Consider the following 16,951-nt stretch of genomic DNA (forward strand, 5'->3'; position numbering starts at 1 on the left):
CATAATTCTGTATTGACCTCATGGAAACTTTTGTGATTACTTGTAGAATTCTGAAGAACAACAACATTACTGGTTCCATACCCCGTCGTATCGGAGAACTGCAAAATTTGACTCAAATGTAAGTCGTTTGCTAATGATCAGTGTGGAATATATGCCCTTGCTAGATAAGGCTAATTCGTGAATATTGTGTTACTATATTACTTCATATGGTCTTGATGAAGGAGATATCTTTCTATAAATTGTGTCATGGGCAGATGGTTTAGAATACCTCTTGAACAAGCTGAAGTTTAATTTAATCTAAAAGGAAATCTTGTCAAAAAAGACCTTATTTGTTACAGGGTTGGGATCCGGTGAGAATAGGTCCCTATGTGAGAACACTTTTTTATGTGAGAATGAATCTCATCCGTAGGTTACCAAGAGAATCAAGAAAATGACATTGAGCAAATAAGCCTCCAAAACTATGAGAAAATATCATAATGACCATGTGTTGTATCATAATAACCCATCTATCACATGTTTAAAGAAATTAGTCAAGAAAAAAAATAATATTTACTATTTCCATATCATGGTGACCCTCTGCTATATCATAGTGACCCTCTGCTGTATCAAGCAACTTTTTCCCTCTCTCACGCGTTGACCTTGTTCTTTGAAAATCACAACATTCTAGGATTACATGAAAAACTATATTTGAAGGGCGACTATATATGTATAACGGTCACTATATGTCATGTCGAGCTGTTTTTTTTGTCCATTAAAGCTAAAATTGAGAAAATTAACAAGAGAATCAAGAAAATGACATTGATTAACTAAGCTTGCAAAACTATGAGAAAATATCATAGTTACCATGTGTTATATCATAATAACCCATCTATCACATGTTTAAAGAAATTAGTCAAGAAAAAATAATATTTACTATTTTCATATCATGGTGACCCTCTGGGCCTATGCTATATCATAGTGACCCTCTGCTGTATCATAGATAGTAACCAACACAACCCTCTGCTATATCATAGTGACCTTCTGTTGTATCATAGTAACCAACACAACTCTCTGCTATATATCATATTGATCTTCTGCTGTATCATAGTAACCAACACAACCCTCTGTTATATATCATAGTGACCCTGTGTTGTATCATAGTAACCAACACAATTTCTAGAAAAAATAGTGTGGAATCCGCAAATAATCGAACTAAAACTTTGAAGAACTAAAACTCCATGAACGACGATACAGAGGAGAGAGAAAGAGAAGATAGAGAGAGAAAAAAGGTAGCGTGAAAGGGGTGGGGGAAGAAGTGGGTAAGGGTTAAACTAAATTACGAAAATGCCATTACTCATAAGTGTATTTAGGATGGTTAGATTAGATTAGATCCAAAGGTCCAGATTTGTTCTCACATAAAAAAGTGTTCTCACATAGAGGAGGTGTTCTCACAAGAGCCTCCTCTATATATATATATATATATATATATATATATATATATATATATATTATAGACGACACCTTTTATCAAAATGTCTATCTTCTCGTTAGATTCTTGACAATAAGTCAAACTTCCTTGGTTCTCCCTTTTCTCCTCCCTTTGTATGTGGAAGTCACTTAAATCTACATAAATGTTTTTAGCTTAATTTTGATGCCTAAAGAGGGAGGAAAAAAAAAGGAGAGTCAAAGACCAGAAGTTCTTTTCATCGGGATATGAAGACAAGGTGGGTATATCCATAATAAGCGTCATATAAGGTTTGTACTAAAAAAAGGTGGTTTTTCATGAAATTATAACTTATAAGGTTTGTTTTGATAAAATTTCAAAGTAACAATAATAAACAAGTAAAGAAGGTTCTTGCTGGAGTTTAGAGTTTGGTTTGTATGGTTTGCTGCAAGGAGGCACTTTATAATTGGTTTGCTGTACAAATTTGCAATCAGTATTAGGTTTTCATATGCTATCTAGTATCTACACGGCCGGATAAAGATATATCTTCTCAAAACTATGTTTGAATGATATACGCTCTCATGTAAGGCTGCTTGATTTAGCGAACAAATGGGGGCTATGCTTTATTGTCAGGTTCATTATCATTATAGTTATATTTGTAGAGGAACTCTATTTGATCAAGTTAGATTCTGTTTTGTTTTACTTTAATATCGATTGCAGATGCCGCATGGCTTTCTATTGATGAAGTGTACCTTTTCCCTTAAAAAATAAAATAGCAAAGAAGGTTCTTGTTAGGGGCAGAGCTACCTTTATGATAGTGGGGTTGATTGACTTCATTTGAATTTGAAATTTTTTATGAGAATTTCCTAATAAAAATTGGGATTTTTGAAAATTCTTTTGCAAAAATGTATATAAATATATTAAAAGGCGTGCCTAAGGAAGTGTATGTGCCACATGGTACTCTCTCATTCATCTATACTCCCCAATTATAAGGATATAAATACTGTGTAGGTATCAAACACGTGACCTTTGAAATGAAAAGTAAGTGTTTAACCATCAATACACTATGACATTATTGTCTAATGTTTCAAATAAAATATGATAAAGTCTTGTAATAATTATACTTTACTAAAAAGACTTAAACAAGTACATACATCTCTAAAACTCTTATATGTAATTAACAAGAGATTGTTAATGTCATATTCTCTTACTACAATTACTTTTAAGCTACTATTTTCAAACTCAAACCTTTCAGATTTTTTTACTTATAACGTCATGATGTTAATTTTTCAATTTCTTAATGGACAAAAAATAGGAAAAGTTGCAAAAAGATTATGAAATTTAATAATAATAATAATAATAATAATATAGTTGATTATTGTAACTAACCCGAGGCATCCCCGAGGCCAAAATACTAGTTAATAACTTAAATTCTGTAAAATCTGAAGCATTTTATTTTGAGCCCACTAGATATTTTTATCCGGATACACCACTTCTTGTTATATAGAGTTTAGAAGCAGATCATTTGAAGCTGGTCCAAAAGCTAAACTTTAACTTCTCATCGGATATGATCATAAGAACTGAAATTAGTATTGCTATTTAGTGGTATGCTGACATAGAGATGAGATGCATCATCATAAGCTAGTATCAGAATACGTATTGGTTTTCTGCTGTTAACTGCAATCACTAATTTTGCAACCCAAGGAAATGACAGGGACGTCATAAATCAACCCATTTATTTTTGTGCACAAGCCTTTTACAGCTTTCACTTTTTGTTTGGTCTGTCATTCTGATATAGTAACAGTAAATAGCTGTTGAGAATGTTCTTCAGCTAGTGTGTGCTGTCCTAGCCTCCTAGGTGATATACTCCTAGGTCTGGTGATTTGATGTAAGGGTTTACGCTGGTAGTCGCACTATATAAAGTGCAAAGAGAATAGGTTGTAATCAGATTGATGAATGAATGAAACGATGGCAACCTTTCTCTATCTCTAAGCTGAAAAAATTCCTCAAGATCATTGCTTTACTTCTGCTTTTGTAAAGTAATAAGCTTAAAAATGATCAAAGTGTTTGCAACACTGTACGCCAACAATTTGGATCAGAGACTTTCTTTTATTTGTGTGTTTTTTCAGTCCTTCCACGTTTACTGTTCCATTTGTTTCTGTACTGATGAAAGTTAACATGCAACAGGGACCTTAGCTTCAATGCCTTAACTGGACAAATTCCAAACTCAGTTTTTAATCTTCTCTCTCTTTCTCACTTGTGAGTAATCATGCCTTCTTTGCTCATCTGCAAGCGACATAAATGTTTCAGATTGTACTTCCTTTCTGTTATTAGTCTTATTACCCTAAGCATGCAGTTGAGGAATTTACTGAGGATGATTCTTCCTTTGTTCTTAGGTTTCTTGGAAACAATAGGCTTACTGGTCCTCTACCTGCTCAGAAAAGTCCATCTCTGGCTAATATGTAAGTTATACAAGCATGCTTTTATGCTGAACTATATATTTTTTTCCATATGCTTACTGAAAACTCAAAACGTGCGCTTACCGAGAATTATGTATGATTTTTAATTTTTAATTGAGCTTGTGTATAACTTAGCGATTTGAGGTTCTTGTCTTGAATGCTACGGTATAAAAACACAAAATTCTAGTACTACGATATCACAAGCTGTTATGTGTATCTATTAATCTCGTCTCCAGTCTCTACTGACTAGATGATATTTACACATAAGTTTCCAAGCAATGCTAGCATGAAGGGTCATTTAGACCTATGCATGTAATGGTATTGGAATAGTACAAATTACCAAACGAGAAAACATGTCCATACACGCGCCACGAGTGTTATTCTTATTAATAGAGGTTAGCATTGTGTACTAATTTTGAAGAGAACCTGTTTGGGAAGACATAATAATTTGTGAAACATTCATCAGAGAAACTAATGTGTTTGGTTAGCAGGAAATGAGCAATACACTACGACGAAATCTTTCTTAGGAAGTTGTTGAAACCCATTGAAAGTCCACTTGTAAGTGTCTAACATTGGAGAAAGAGGAGAGATTGTTACACTTTATAAGCTTAGGAGTTACTCCTCCTATCACCAATTGGTTTTAGGATGGAACCTCCTAGCTTGTAAGTGGGCTAAACTCTCCTCCTCCTTATTGGGTTACCTAGGCCCATTTTCAAATAATCTAAAAAATTAACATGGTATCAGAGCCCAGGTTGCGGGTCTCGTCTAAACTAGGTATTTGATCGCTAGTTAGCTCTGAATTTCTAAGGACACTCACAAGTGAGGGGGTGTGTTGAAACCCATTGAAAGTCCACTTGTAAGTGTCCCACATTGGAGAAAGAGGAGAGATTGTTACACTTTATAAGCTTAGGAGCTACTCCTCCTATCACCAATTGGTTTTAGGATGGAACCTCCTAGCTTGTAAGTGGGCTAAACTCTCCTCCTCCTTATTAGGTTACCCAGGCCTATTTTCAAATAATCTAAAAAATTAAACAGAAGTTCAACTTGATTCATGCTCCTTCATGTTTTAGATTCTCTCCGTAGCTGTTAGTCTTAGCTTGTACTTGACTGCTCCACATATTTCCATCAGGCCAAGAAAATCCAAGATAAGTAGCCAAAAGATTTAAGACCCGTGAACGTGTTTTAGATACTTTCCATGAAGTTGACAACATAAGTCAAAGTTCAGAAGAAGTGACTTCCATTGTCGACTTCCCGGAGAACTTGATTTGCTAGAACACAAACATACACCTCTGTCATACTAATTTACCCCAGCCTTATGTCTACTTTCTAAAATAAATAGTCACTTGTGAATATTAAAGAAGCATAAGAACTTTCTTAATAGTATAACATTTCTGTTTTCAGATCCTTAAATTTTTCTTTTGCTTTGGTACTCCGATAGATAGGTGTTTTTTTTGGAGTTTGTCACTAAAATTCCTTATATTTTGATTTCTATGTAACAGGAACTTATTTTTTCTTTCTTGCATGCAGAGATGTATCCTACAACCGATTATCTGGGAGCTTGCCTTCTTGGGTCAGCCAACCGAATCTGCAACTGTATGCTGATATGCTCTATCTCTTAAGAGTTTTTGTAAAGTTTCCCTTTTGCTATCTTCTCTCACTAGTCACTAGTGCAAAATTATGATTTCGCCATTTGTGATATCATGTTTCGTACTTTACATATTCTTCTATTCTATTGCCTGTTTTCTTATCATAGTTCTCTGTGAATACAGGAACTTCGTTGCGAATAATTTCACCATATCGAGCTCAAACAGCAGGTTATGATCCATTCCTTGAACCAATACATGTTCTAGATGGTTACTTAAATGATGAGTGAACTGAATGATTATTACATGCCACATCAGATTGAGCCTATTAAATACAGCTTCTTTGAGTCTTAATAAATTATATCTAGTTTGTTGGAGTACTATAAGAACAAGTAAACAACCCTTTTTATTCAAAGGGGGAATTGTGATAGAGGCAAATCAATCAAAAGTTTAAATTAACAGTAGAAGGCCAAATGTTTAAGTTTATTATCCAACATTTCCTTCTTTGTTAATGCTCATTGGCCTTGAAGTGTATATGATGCACAAGCACTCTTCATAGTTCATACACTTAATTGACATCAGCCATTTTGTTAAAGAACAGCCGTGCAGTAATGTATATTGAGTTGATGTTTCGAGTAATACCGTGTAAGATTTCCAACTTCAAAACTTTTTGAAAGCAGTTGAAGCATATACAATGTTACTAGCATACATTACACATAATTCGGAAATGCAACTATACTCCTGAAACCTCAAAAAAAAAAGGAGTATACCAGATTGAAAACCCATACATGTGAAGTTGTTCAAAAAAATTCATGCCACTCTAGCATCAATACGTGGCATCAAATCTGCTATGCAAAACGCAACTGACTATGACCGTGAATTTTTTTCCTGATTGAAATATTCCACAATTTAGAATAAGTTTTGAGCTCAGACCTCCTAATATCCTGGTCCTTCTTTCTCTAGTAGGTATAACTTAGTATTATATGATAAGAAAACGTTGTGGGATCCTTTAGTTTAAGACTCTGACCAAAGATGGTTGTTGACAATTTGACATAGTCTTGAACTTCACCTATTCATTCTAACTTGCCAGCACTCTAGTTTATGTTTATTGTTTACTGTTATAATCAAGTGTTTAAAAACGTTGCCGACTTTACCCACTGCTTCTAGTGAGGATCACACCTAATGCAAGATGAATACTACCTTAAATATGCAAGTCAAAAAGCTGTTATTATATAATAAGATACGTTTATGTAATCTAAAATTCAAAGAGACACCACTCCTTCCTTTGGATAGTAGCTTGCTAATTTGACTGCATCATCTAAGCACTGCATTTTGGTTACAGATCTTTGCTATCAGGTTTAAACTGTTTGCAGAACGGATTCCCTTGCAATGCTGGTTCGGGACGTTGTAAGTATATATTCCTTTCATCTATGTTTGGTGAGACTCACATTTTATATGAAGTATACATGTGGGAGGGATTAGAGCTTATTAGACATATTATGCTCGATGGACTTTTATTCTCATGGTGTGTTTATTCATCCTCTAGTTGTGACTGGTCTCTAACAGAAGCACCCATTACTCATATTGTAGACCACGCCCTTCTCTAGAGAAAATTTATTGTCAATCTTCCTAGAGAGATTCAGTGCAGCGTTTTGAGTTGCTCTGCTTGTTAATGAATGAGAAAGACAGCTGCTCTTTGTAATTATCTCTATGGTTATCCTACGAAAATAGGTTTCTGATATATGAACCTATTATGAAGCTGGCATAATGTAAAGTCTTAAATACTGTAATAGTTGAGACAGTGAGTGAGAGGACTAAAAGCTGCAGGCTGCTTGAAAATAATTATATTAGTAGTGGAAAGCAGACACGCTTCAGTACCTAAGCTTCAATGGCTTAATATTATATAGTGTAATATGTCAACTAAATGAATTGGTCAGATGCTGAGAGCACTAAAAGATGCTTAAACCAAAAATTATCAATGGTTTAGTAGAAGGATAAACTGTGTTGGACTGTTGGCTATAGCAAATAGGATCGGGGTTTCAATGTAGCAATGGAACTCTGAATAGGAAACCTAAATTGTTCTGTAATAAGTTTGCTTGTCTTACAACGGAATGTCTGTATACGAGATAATTTATGCAGTATGATGTTCAACTCACGTTGTATCCCATCTTTCAACTTATTTGAACTTATCTAGTTACCTGCCCTTACCTGAGCTTATGAAACATAATTTTGTTGTACAAATGAACTTGGTACTTGGTATCCCATATTATAACTTATTGACCCTTAGCAGAACTCATTTTATCATAGTGGCCTGCTTTTAAACATATTTTCCCTAGCATCAATTTTCAGGAGAAAAGAACAAGTGTTATATAAAAAACAAAAATGTGCACCATATTCCATGAAAGCTACCCAACCGCGTATATGCTACATGCTATTGGGTACAATCGATTATATAAAAGGCCAATCGTATCTGAACTTGTAACATAATGAACATCACTGGTTTTCAATTTTCATGATTCAACATGAAATCAGACACTCTAACTAAAGAGGTTATATAAAAGGCAAATTGTATCTAAGCTTGTAACATAATGAACATCATTGGTTTTCATGATTCACCATGAAATCAGACACTCTAACTTAAGAGGTTTCTTCAATGATCTCCTCACTAGATAAATTTGGAAGACTATTAAAAATTTCTTTTTCTCCACACGTATGTCACCCTTTCAATATTACCAACCATCTGTTTGTTATGAAATTTATGGAGCATAGAGGATAGAGGAAACATTTGGAATACAACCGGTGACGTAGCCTTGTCATGATGTACATTTTAATGATGCCACTTACCACCACAAAAGATAAAACATCACTAATGGTTGTTTTCATATTTGGAGATCCTAAAGAGTGAAACCTATTGAACCCATTATTGACTTCTTCTTTCATGGAGGTGTTGGAAACTATTAGTAGTAATAAATTATAAGAAGTTTTCTATAGAAGAATTATTTATTGTGGCCCTCTCATGTTATATAAAATGGGGAGGATTTTATGCGTTTACAATAATAGGTAAGTCGAGCAGGTCTTTGTCTAGAGTATTTTTCTTAATTGGCAGTTGTAGTGGAATTTTGAGACTTAATCTGATAATGCAGGCTGCTGCTACTTTGTTGCCTTGGGATAAAATATGTATTTTCAGCTTCTGACATTTATGAACGTTTTGAGATGTCATGATCATATCAGTTTTTCCAAGGGTTGGCCTTGGCTCATGTATACCTATTGATCATTAAACTAAACCTTTGTCAGAAGAGAGAACAAGAAAGCACTTGGCTGTATGTATGTGACATTATCTTTCTGTGTGTTATTACTTATTAAGCATTAAGAATTGAAGTCAAGTGATGGACATCCATATTTAACATGGACAGGACCAGATTGTGACTGGTTGTTTAATAATTTTATAGTTGTGGAAGCATCTGCTATCAGAATCCCTTTTTGATATATTACTGATTGCCTACTTAGGCTGTTTTGTTAAAACTTTGTTCTAATAGTGCTTTATCCTTATGTTAGAAGAAATTAAGATTTTATATAATTTGCTTGTGTATTTTTCCGATTCTTTAGTTTTCAAATGACAAGTAGTGTTAAGCTTCGAGATGAATTCTGAAATTCCAGAAGCTAGATACATTTGAAAATTTTGAGTATAATCATATCTCTGCTTGCAATAATCCGTCTGATGAACTATCATGCAGATTCTGACTTTGCAGTCAAGTGTGGTGGTCCGCAGATTAGAGCATCCAATCAAGTTGTATATCAAAGTGATAGTGAGGCTCTCGGTCCTGCCAATTACTTTGTGACAGGCAATGATCAGTGGGCTGTCAGTAATGTTGGATTGCCTTCCTCAAACAACAATGTGTCTTATACATTTAACTCTCCTCGCCAGTTTGTTGATTTAGACTCTGAACTATTCCAAACAGCAAGATTGTCAGCCGGATCCTTGAGATACTATGGGCTAGGCCTTCAAAATGGTAATTACAGTGTGCTCCTACGATTTGCAGAGATACAAATTGAAAATGGTAGAACTTGGAGAAGTCTTGGAAGGCGCGTGTTTGATATTCTTATCCAGGTAAAAATCAAATCTTTTTACAATTTATAAAATTTCATGTCTTTTTGCTAGGTTAAATTCTATGAAACATAATTATTTATAAAAGTTGATTGGTTAAAGTGGAAGAGTGCCATGGGGTCTCCATGTGATCCTGACATGCCGTAAAAATTGAATGGAAAATTCTACTGCATGACAATTAGACATGCTGTTATATGATACGAAATGTTGGGCAGCGAAATAGAGTCATGTTCATAAGGTGAAATGTGGCTGAGATGCGTATGCAGTATGCACCTTGGAGGCTTGGACGTGTCGACATACAAGAAAGGATCGATTGAGGAATGAGATAATTTGACAGAAAATATGGTGTTAAATAGGGCTCGAAAGAGAAATTTTATGCTGAGAATACCCCTTGTGTTCTGTAAACATTTCTCGTTATAGCACTTCTATTGATTCTTCTTAAATATCCAACCTTTCCTTTTGTTTTTGCTCACATTTGTGTTTCTCTCTGTTAAACCTCTTATATAGAACTTTTCTTAATTTTATATCTATATGTTTTGTCCTTTTCTTTTACACCTCATTCAGCTGGTTGGTATTTATGTTTTTCTTTGGTTTTACTTCTCTCACTTTCAAGTTTCACCTCTACTTTTTCTTTGTTTTAATCTCTTTCACTTATTCCCTCTTTTTATTGTTTCATTTGTCCCATAAAACAATTATTATGACCGTTCATGTTACTTGACCCCAAATTATTTTGGGACTAAAGCTTTGTCGTTGTGTTAACTTGACACATATGTGGAGTAATGTGTTCTACATCTTCTGTGCTTGACAATTAATCAAATTTGGTCAGCATAATTCTAATAGAGATTTTCTTTCGATGAATAATGAAATTATTGTTTCCTTTGCTGCAATAAATGATTGGGTGCATGATCTAAACATCCCAATTGGTCCAGAAGCACTTCTTTAAGTTGTTCTGATAAGTTAGTTAGTACCTCCTTTGCCTCATCGTTAGTTACATTTAGTATTAAGTTATGGTCAAAAAAGAAAAAAACTTGTACGCTTGCCACTATTTCTAGTCAAGAAACAGAATAGGCCATAAGTTCAGCTTTTGAAGTCATATTTAATGAATCTGAAACTGTCTTCCTCTTTTACAATTACGTTGCTGTCATTTTTTGCTGTTTATTCCTACTTCTTTTTACCTTTTTTTTCTTGAAAAAAGGGAAATCGGGTGGAACGAGATTTTGACATACGGAGGGAGGCAGGCAATCAGTCATATAGACCAGTTCAGAGAAACTATACTATTGAGGTGACCGCAAACTACCTAGAAATACATCTCTTCTGGGCTGGAAAAGGAACATGCTGCATACCTGTCCAGGGAGCATATGGACCTTCTATATCAGCTCTCAGTGTTGCCCCATGTAATTTATTGTTCGATCACTTAATTAGATAATGCTTTTATTAGGAGGTGGTTTTCATGTTCATGACGTAACCAATTATTTGCTGTTATATAGTGTTTGATGCCAGGCCTGTAAGTTCAACAACAAACAATCATACTGCTGTAATTGTTGGAATCCTTGTTCCTGTTGGAGTTATTGCCCTCCTTGCTTTGGGAGTATGTTGGTTTGTTCAAAGAAGGAAGAGATTGCGTGAAACAGAAGACGGTATGCCTAATAAAATATGAATTTTATCCGACTTGCATTCATCATCTTGTTTAAGCATTGTACTTTTATCTGCTCTAATGGAGCCTAGAAGCTCATTATTATTGGTCTCTTCATAATCTGTTTTAACTTGCAGAGTTCTTGGGCATCGATGCTAAACCATACACTTACAGTTATGCTGAACTGAAGTCTGCTACTGGAGATTTTGAGCCATCAAACAAGCTTGGTGAAGGTGGCTTTGGAAGTGTCTACAAGGTAATTTCATATGCAATTTTATTCTCTATCAATTGTCAACTGTTATACATGATTATTTAACTATTGATAATAGCTATTGAAGAACTAATTCATGACCAGAAGTGCAATCTTTTTCTGAAATTTGTGAATTTAGCGTGAGCATATGTAATTTGAGAACAATAACTTGCAATTTCTCTAAAATTTCTTAAATTCTCTAACCATTTTGCTGGAGTAGGAGAACTAACAGATCTCACTTTACTATTACAATATTAAAAGCAATATGGCTGGTACCTTGTCATCATAATCACCTCTTTCCTATAACCAATAATCTGTTTTCCCCTTCACATTTTTCCACTTCAATAAACCTGAGAAAAAATAGGAAATCATTTTCTTTAGATTCTTAATGTTAGTTTCTTCCCTCTTGAGAAGTCTAGTCGTCAGCTCAAATCTGGTTATGGTTTGCTCTATTACCCACTCAATGAACTTGTAAGAAGCTCCAACATTAACCCAACCCATATAACAAATGAGTAGCCTGCTTAAACTATTTACTCCAGAGAATAACTCTAAACCGTGGTGCTTTTAAGGGCAGTTCGACTTTTCATTAATTCAATTGTAGGGTTAATATGAACTTATTTATCATTAATTGTTGAGTATATACCATGACAAAGTTGCATGTTGTTGTATGATGTCCCCTGCCCCCCACTAGAAAAAAATTGAGAACTCTAATTTGTAAATTTTGTCAGCGGAAAATAGATTTGATAGACAAATTCAGACTTCATGATGTTACTTTCTCGGTAGTCTTCCAATGTAAAACTATTTGTTTCCTCAAACACGTGAGAAATTCCCTAAAATCTCCCCTCACATGTTTTATGTTCCTTTTCGAATATGCTACTTTGCTTGAGAACTCTAATTTGCAAATTTTATCAGTTGAAAGTACATTTTATAGACAAATTCAGACTTCATGTGAAAAGCCACTCCATGGTTGTGCTGAATTCTAAACACTTTCATGATGTTACCTTGTCAGTATTCTTCCACTATAAAACTATTTGTTTCCACAAACACGTGAGAAATTCCGTAAAATCTCCCCTTCACATGTTTTTTGTTCCTTTTCAATTATGGTACTTTGCTCTGAAGTCAAGTGGTCTACACAAAATTTGACATGCTCTCTAGCGAGTCCAACACAAGCAGACCTGCAAGTTGAAACTTCTAAATTTCACATGTTCTCTAGTGAGTCCAACACAAGCAGACCTGGAAATTGAAACTTCTATCACCATATCATGCTTTATCTAATGTATTGTGTCTGTGGAGGATATGGCTTGGATCAGTGGATCCTCCCAGTCTTCCACCCATTTGGCTGGAACCGCTCCGTGGGATTCAAGTATTCAACTCCCCTGCCCACATGTTTGCCTTAGAAAATAATGGACCATGTTTTCTAGCGTCCTTTCTTGCATGTATGGATTCGTTAGATTTTTAAACCACCTTTCAAGAATCATACTTAAGGTATCATACTATGTCTCCAAAGCTTTGCACCCTATATGACTGAGTTACACTATTTTGCCAAGGTATATTTGTGTTCAGCTCTACATTCATATGTTGCAACAACAATTTATTTTATAGAGTTACCCATTGTTTGCATTCTTACCGAAAACCATTGGCTTTGTCCGTTCATTGCGAAGCCGCTTCAAGAGGAGAGATTTAACCATATAAGTTAATGAGGTTTTATTCAAAAAGCAAATGGCAACCAGGAGTACTAGTTACTTTCCATACTGTTCTTCTAGTGCGGACAATTCTTTTTCCGCATGCAAGGAAAATGGTAATATTCAAGTAGGAGATAAGTTATCAATAAATATTAGAAGGAAGAACTCAATAACTTGATCTTAAATGGCAAGCTTTTTTTGTTTAGGCATGATATATATGGGTATACTTTCCAAAGAGAGGATATGAAAAAATTAAGAAGCAAAGAGATAAACCACATGCAATATAAATATATATATATATGGAAAAATTCACAACAATAATCTCAACTATGACCACTCTTCCAATATTAATCCGAACTACATGTTATTCTACGAACTACATGTTATTCTAGTATAATCCAAACTATAGGATGTATCTTCTCAAAATGATCTCACTTGACTATTAACCTACTCAACACGTAAATTTTCTAATTTATCTTTTTTTATATTTCATCCTTACTCCCTCTCGTCTCTTCCTCTCTATTTTCCCTTAGCCACCCAGCCACCACCTTTTCCCGCCTACATTTCTTCAAGAATCTTCTGCTGCAAGATTGCAACAAATTCAACTCCTCAAGCCTTCAAACTCACTCATCAATGGTCCAACTCCATTATCTTTCTCCTCCTCTCTCTCTCATCCGCCATTTCTGACGAAACCATTAAGAACGCCGCCGCCGAAGTCCTTTCAAACTCTGGCTATCGTTCCATGTTTCTCACTCTCTCTCTCAGGTCCCAACTTCTCATCTCCACCTTCACATTCGTCACCCTCTTTTTCGTGCAAACTTCATTGGCATGCCCAGATTCCAGAAACGATTATATAATAATCAACTGTTTCTGATGGTTTCAACATCTTAATGCCTCACAATATAGAAAACAACCTTCCAGCTAATGGTGCTTGACATTCAATTATTCCCATGCATCATTGAATGCCGTGTCTGACAACGGTGTAATGACGGCTGTTTGGGTTCAAGCATTTTTCATCTCAAAATGACATCGGGTTTCAAATGTCATGCAATTTTGATATTATATTTTTATCAAATAGTTGTGGTTACTATTTTTTGGTTCTCTGTTGTGTAATTATTGTTGGCTAAGTGACTTCTTTTAGTTCAGACATTTGAAATATACATGAAGTTATTTTTAGGTTAATTCCAACTAAATTTCAAGTGTATGGATGTGACTAGGGGTTGGGGGTGGTTTTCGAGGGTGTGTGATAGTTTCCAGGTTGGTGGTGGTGATTTTCGGGGTGGGTGAGGTCGTTTTAGGGGGTTAAAAGTACTGGTGTTTCAATAGCGGAGGTAATAGCCAATGAGAGAAAAGGAAGAGAGAAAGAAATAATTTATTATAAAAAAATATCCACGAATAGGTTATAACAGGTAATGGATCAATTTGGGAAGACAACTCATATAATTTGGATTATACATGAATAACATGTAGTTAGGATTAATATGGGAAGAGTGGTCATAGTTGGGATTATTGTTGTGAATTTTTCATATATATATACTTCTTCCGTTCCATAATAAGTGAAACATAATAATTAGGCACAAAATTTAATAAACATCACTTTCAAAAGCCAAAAAGTCATAAAATACCCTTTACATCATCGAAAGGAGGAGCGAGAAAAGCAAACCACACAAGTTTGTGATGGGTACTCTTGTCATTTTGTCACTTTTTTTTTTCCATTTAAGGGTTGTTTCACTTATTTTCAAACGTTCTAAAATAGTAAGTGTTTTACTTATTATGGAACGGATGAAGTATGTATAAAGCCTTCCTTGTCTCGTGGTGATTGTGAAAGACTAGTATTTTATGAAAGGAAGAGAGCTAATAGATGCCTTTATGGCTAAGAAATGTAGGAAGCTGCTAGGAATCATTTGATGTGAAATTTATACAACTTAAACCATCACATTGACAACTTGAGCAACTCTCGTGATAGAAGTGCATACCAAAGTGAAGTACGCATACATACTCTTTTATTATAGGCTTAAAATGTGGTGCATTAAAAAAATTCATCATTTTACCCATCTTTTCTCAACATTATGCCTGGTGTTATGTCTAAAATTGCAGGGAACCTTAAGCGACGGCAAACTTATCGCAGTTAAACAACTTGCTGTAGCATCTAATCAAGGGAAGAATCAATTTATAACAGAAATAGCGACTATATCTGCAGTACAACATCGCAACCTCGTAAAGTTGTATGGATGTTGCATTGATAATCAAAAGCGTTTGCTTGTTTACGAGTACCTAGAGAACAAGAGTCTTGATAAAGCATTGTTTGGTACAAGCCTTTTTCTTTATGTGTAACGTGAAGAACATAATAGAAAGCTTTTTGTTTTGTAAAATTAGCTTTCTTTAATTTTCTATTACAGGAGACACCAAATTGGAACTTAACTGGGCAAAACGTTTTGAAATCTGTTTGGGAGTGGCAAGAGGCTTGCTCTATCTTCATCAAGAGTCACGGCTTCGAATTGTGCACAGAGATGTTAAATCCAGTAATATTCTGCTCGATTCTGATCTAAATCCCAAAATTTCAGATTTTGGTCTGGCCAAACTATATGATGAAAAAAAGACTCACATGAGCACTGGTGTTGCTGGGACAGTGTAAGATTTATATACCTTGCCAAATGTTGATTTTCCTTGATTATTCTGTAGTTCATATTCTTAATACAACAAAAACAACGATGTCTTTTTTGTACTTTGTCCTCTTTTTCCCTCTTAATGTTTTCATATATAATCATTACAGCGGCTACCTCGCCCCAGAATATGCCATGCGTGGCCATCTTACAGAAAAAGTCGATGTGTTTGCTTTTGGCGTAGTTCTTCTAGAAATTGTTAGCGGAAGGTCCAATTGCGACTCCGCATTAGGGAGGGAAGAGATGTATCTTCTTGATTGGGTATCATGGAACTTTTTTTTTTTTTTTTTTTTTTTTTTTTTTTTCTGTTTTTCTCATCAGTTTATTACCTACAATCAGACTTTTCTAGAATTATAAGACTATTATTTCTATGAACTCTACAGCTTTCATATCTAACATTTTTTTATCGACCTTGCTAATGTAGGCGTGGAGTCTATATGAAAATAGTCTAGTTGTGAAACTTGTGGACAAGAGATTGGTTGATTTCAACGAGGATGAGGTAAAAAGAGTGATTACAATAGCATTTTTGTGCACTCAAACATCACCAGCACATCGTCCAACGATATCTCGGGTGTTGGCAATGCTATCTGGGGACGTTGAAGTGGGAACGGTACCTTCAAAACCAACGTATTTGACAGACTGGGCGTTTGATGACTCGAGCTTTATGACCAGCGAAGCTTCTGAGTACTCAAAAACTGGTTATTCTTCAACGGCTACTGAGTATTCAAATACTGCTCATGGCCTAAAGTCACCTAAAGATGATGTCAGCCTTATTCTTCAGTGATTACTGATAAAAACTAGTGTATCAAATTATTTTATGTCTTGTTGAGTTGATAATCAATGCAGACTGTTGTTGGATGATGATTAATGTATCTTGTTAAACGCGTCATCCTAGGTAAGTTGTTGGTTAGCAAAAATTTTATAAAAATCCCAAATTTGGACCATCTTTCATCATATTTTTTTTTATTTTAGTGCTTTTTTGGTTGACATTGTTTAGCATAGGAAGTCAAAATCTTTAGGAATTGAAATTTTTTGATGTTTGGTTGACAAATTCACATAAAGTAGTTCCTAGTAAGTTTTACTTTCCACAAAATGGAGGAAATTACTTACATAGGGAAACCTAAATAAGTGGAAATTTTATGAGAATTTTTAT

The 16,951-nt window shown here is 34.8% G+C and overlaps 1 protein-coding gene across 2 annotated transcripts in view; it reads left to right on the plus strand.

Moving 5' to 3' along the window:
• LOC104899429 (probable LRR receptor-like serine/threonine-protein kinase At1g56140) overlaps positions 1–16,742 on the plus strand; it is a 50,358-nt gene extending 33,616 nt beyond the window's left edge. The window contains exons 11-24 of one of the 2 annotated variants that reach the window (XM_048648118.2): positions 47–118; positions 3,611–3,682; positions 3,820–3,885; positions 5,410–5,475; positions 5,652–5,696; positions 6,808–6,872; positions 9,200–9,573; positions 10,766–10,964; positions 11,058–11,207; positions 11,341–11,459; positions 15,233–15,443; positions 15,535–15,766; positions 15,909–16,059; positions 16,223–16,742. In XM_048648118.2, the coding sequence (XP_048504075.1) occupies positions 47–118; positions 3,611–3,682; positions 3,820–3,885; positions 5,410–5,475; positions 5,652–5,696; positions 6,808–6,872; positions 9,200–9,573; positions 10,766–10,964; positions 11,058–11,207; positions 11,341–11,459; positions 15,233–15,443; positions 15,535–15,766; positions 15,909–16,059; positions 16,223–16,582 (2,182 nt within the window). In that variant the 3' untranslated portion in view covers positions 16,583–16,742. Of the gene's footprint in view, positions 1–46; positions 119–3,610; positions 3,683–3,819; positions 3,886–5,409; positions 5,476–5,651; positions 5,697–6,807; positions 6,873–9,199; positions 9,574–10,765; positions 10,965–11,057; positions 11,208–11,340; positions 11,460–15,232; positions 15,444–15,534; positions 15,767–15,908; positions 16,060–16,222 lie in introns of those variants that run through there. The other variant, XR_008967129.1, reaches the window with a different exon arrangement.
• Positions 16,743–16,951: the final 209 nt, after the last annotated feature.

The sequence above is a fragment of the Beta vulgaris genome, chromosome 7 (assembly GCF_026745355.1).
Source record: "Beta vulgaris subsp. vulgaris cultivar EL10 chromosome 7, EL10.2, whole genome shotgun sequence".
In the NCBI taxonomy this organism is placed as follows: Eukaryota; Viridiplantae; Streptophyta; class Magnoliopsida; order Caryophyllales; family Amaranthaceae; genus Beta; species Beta vulgaris.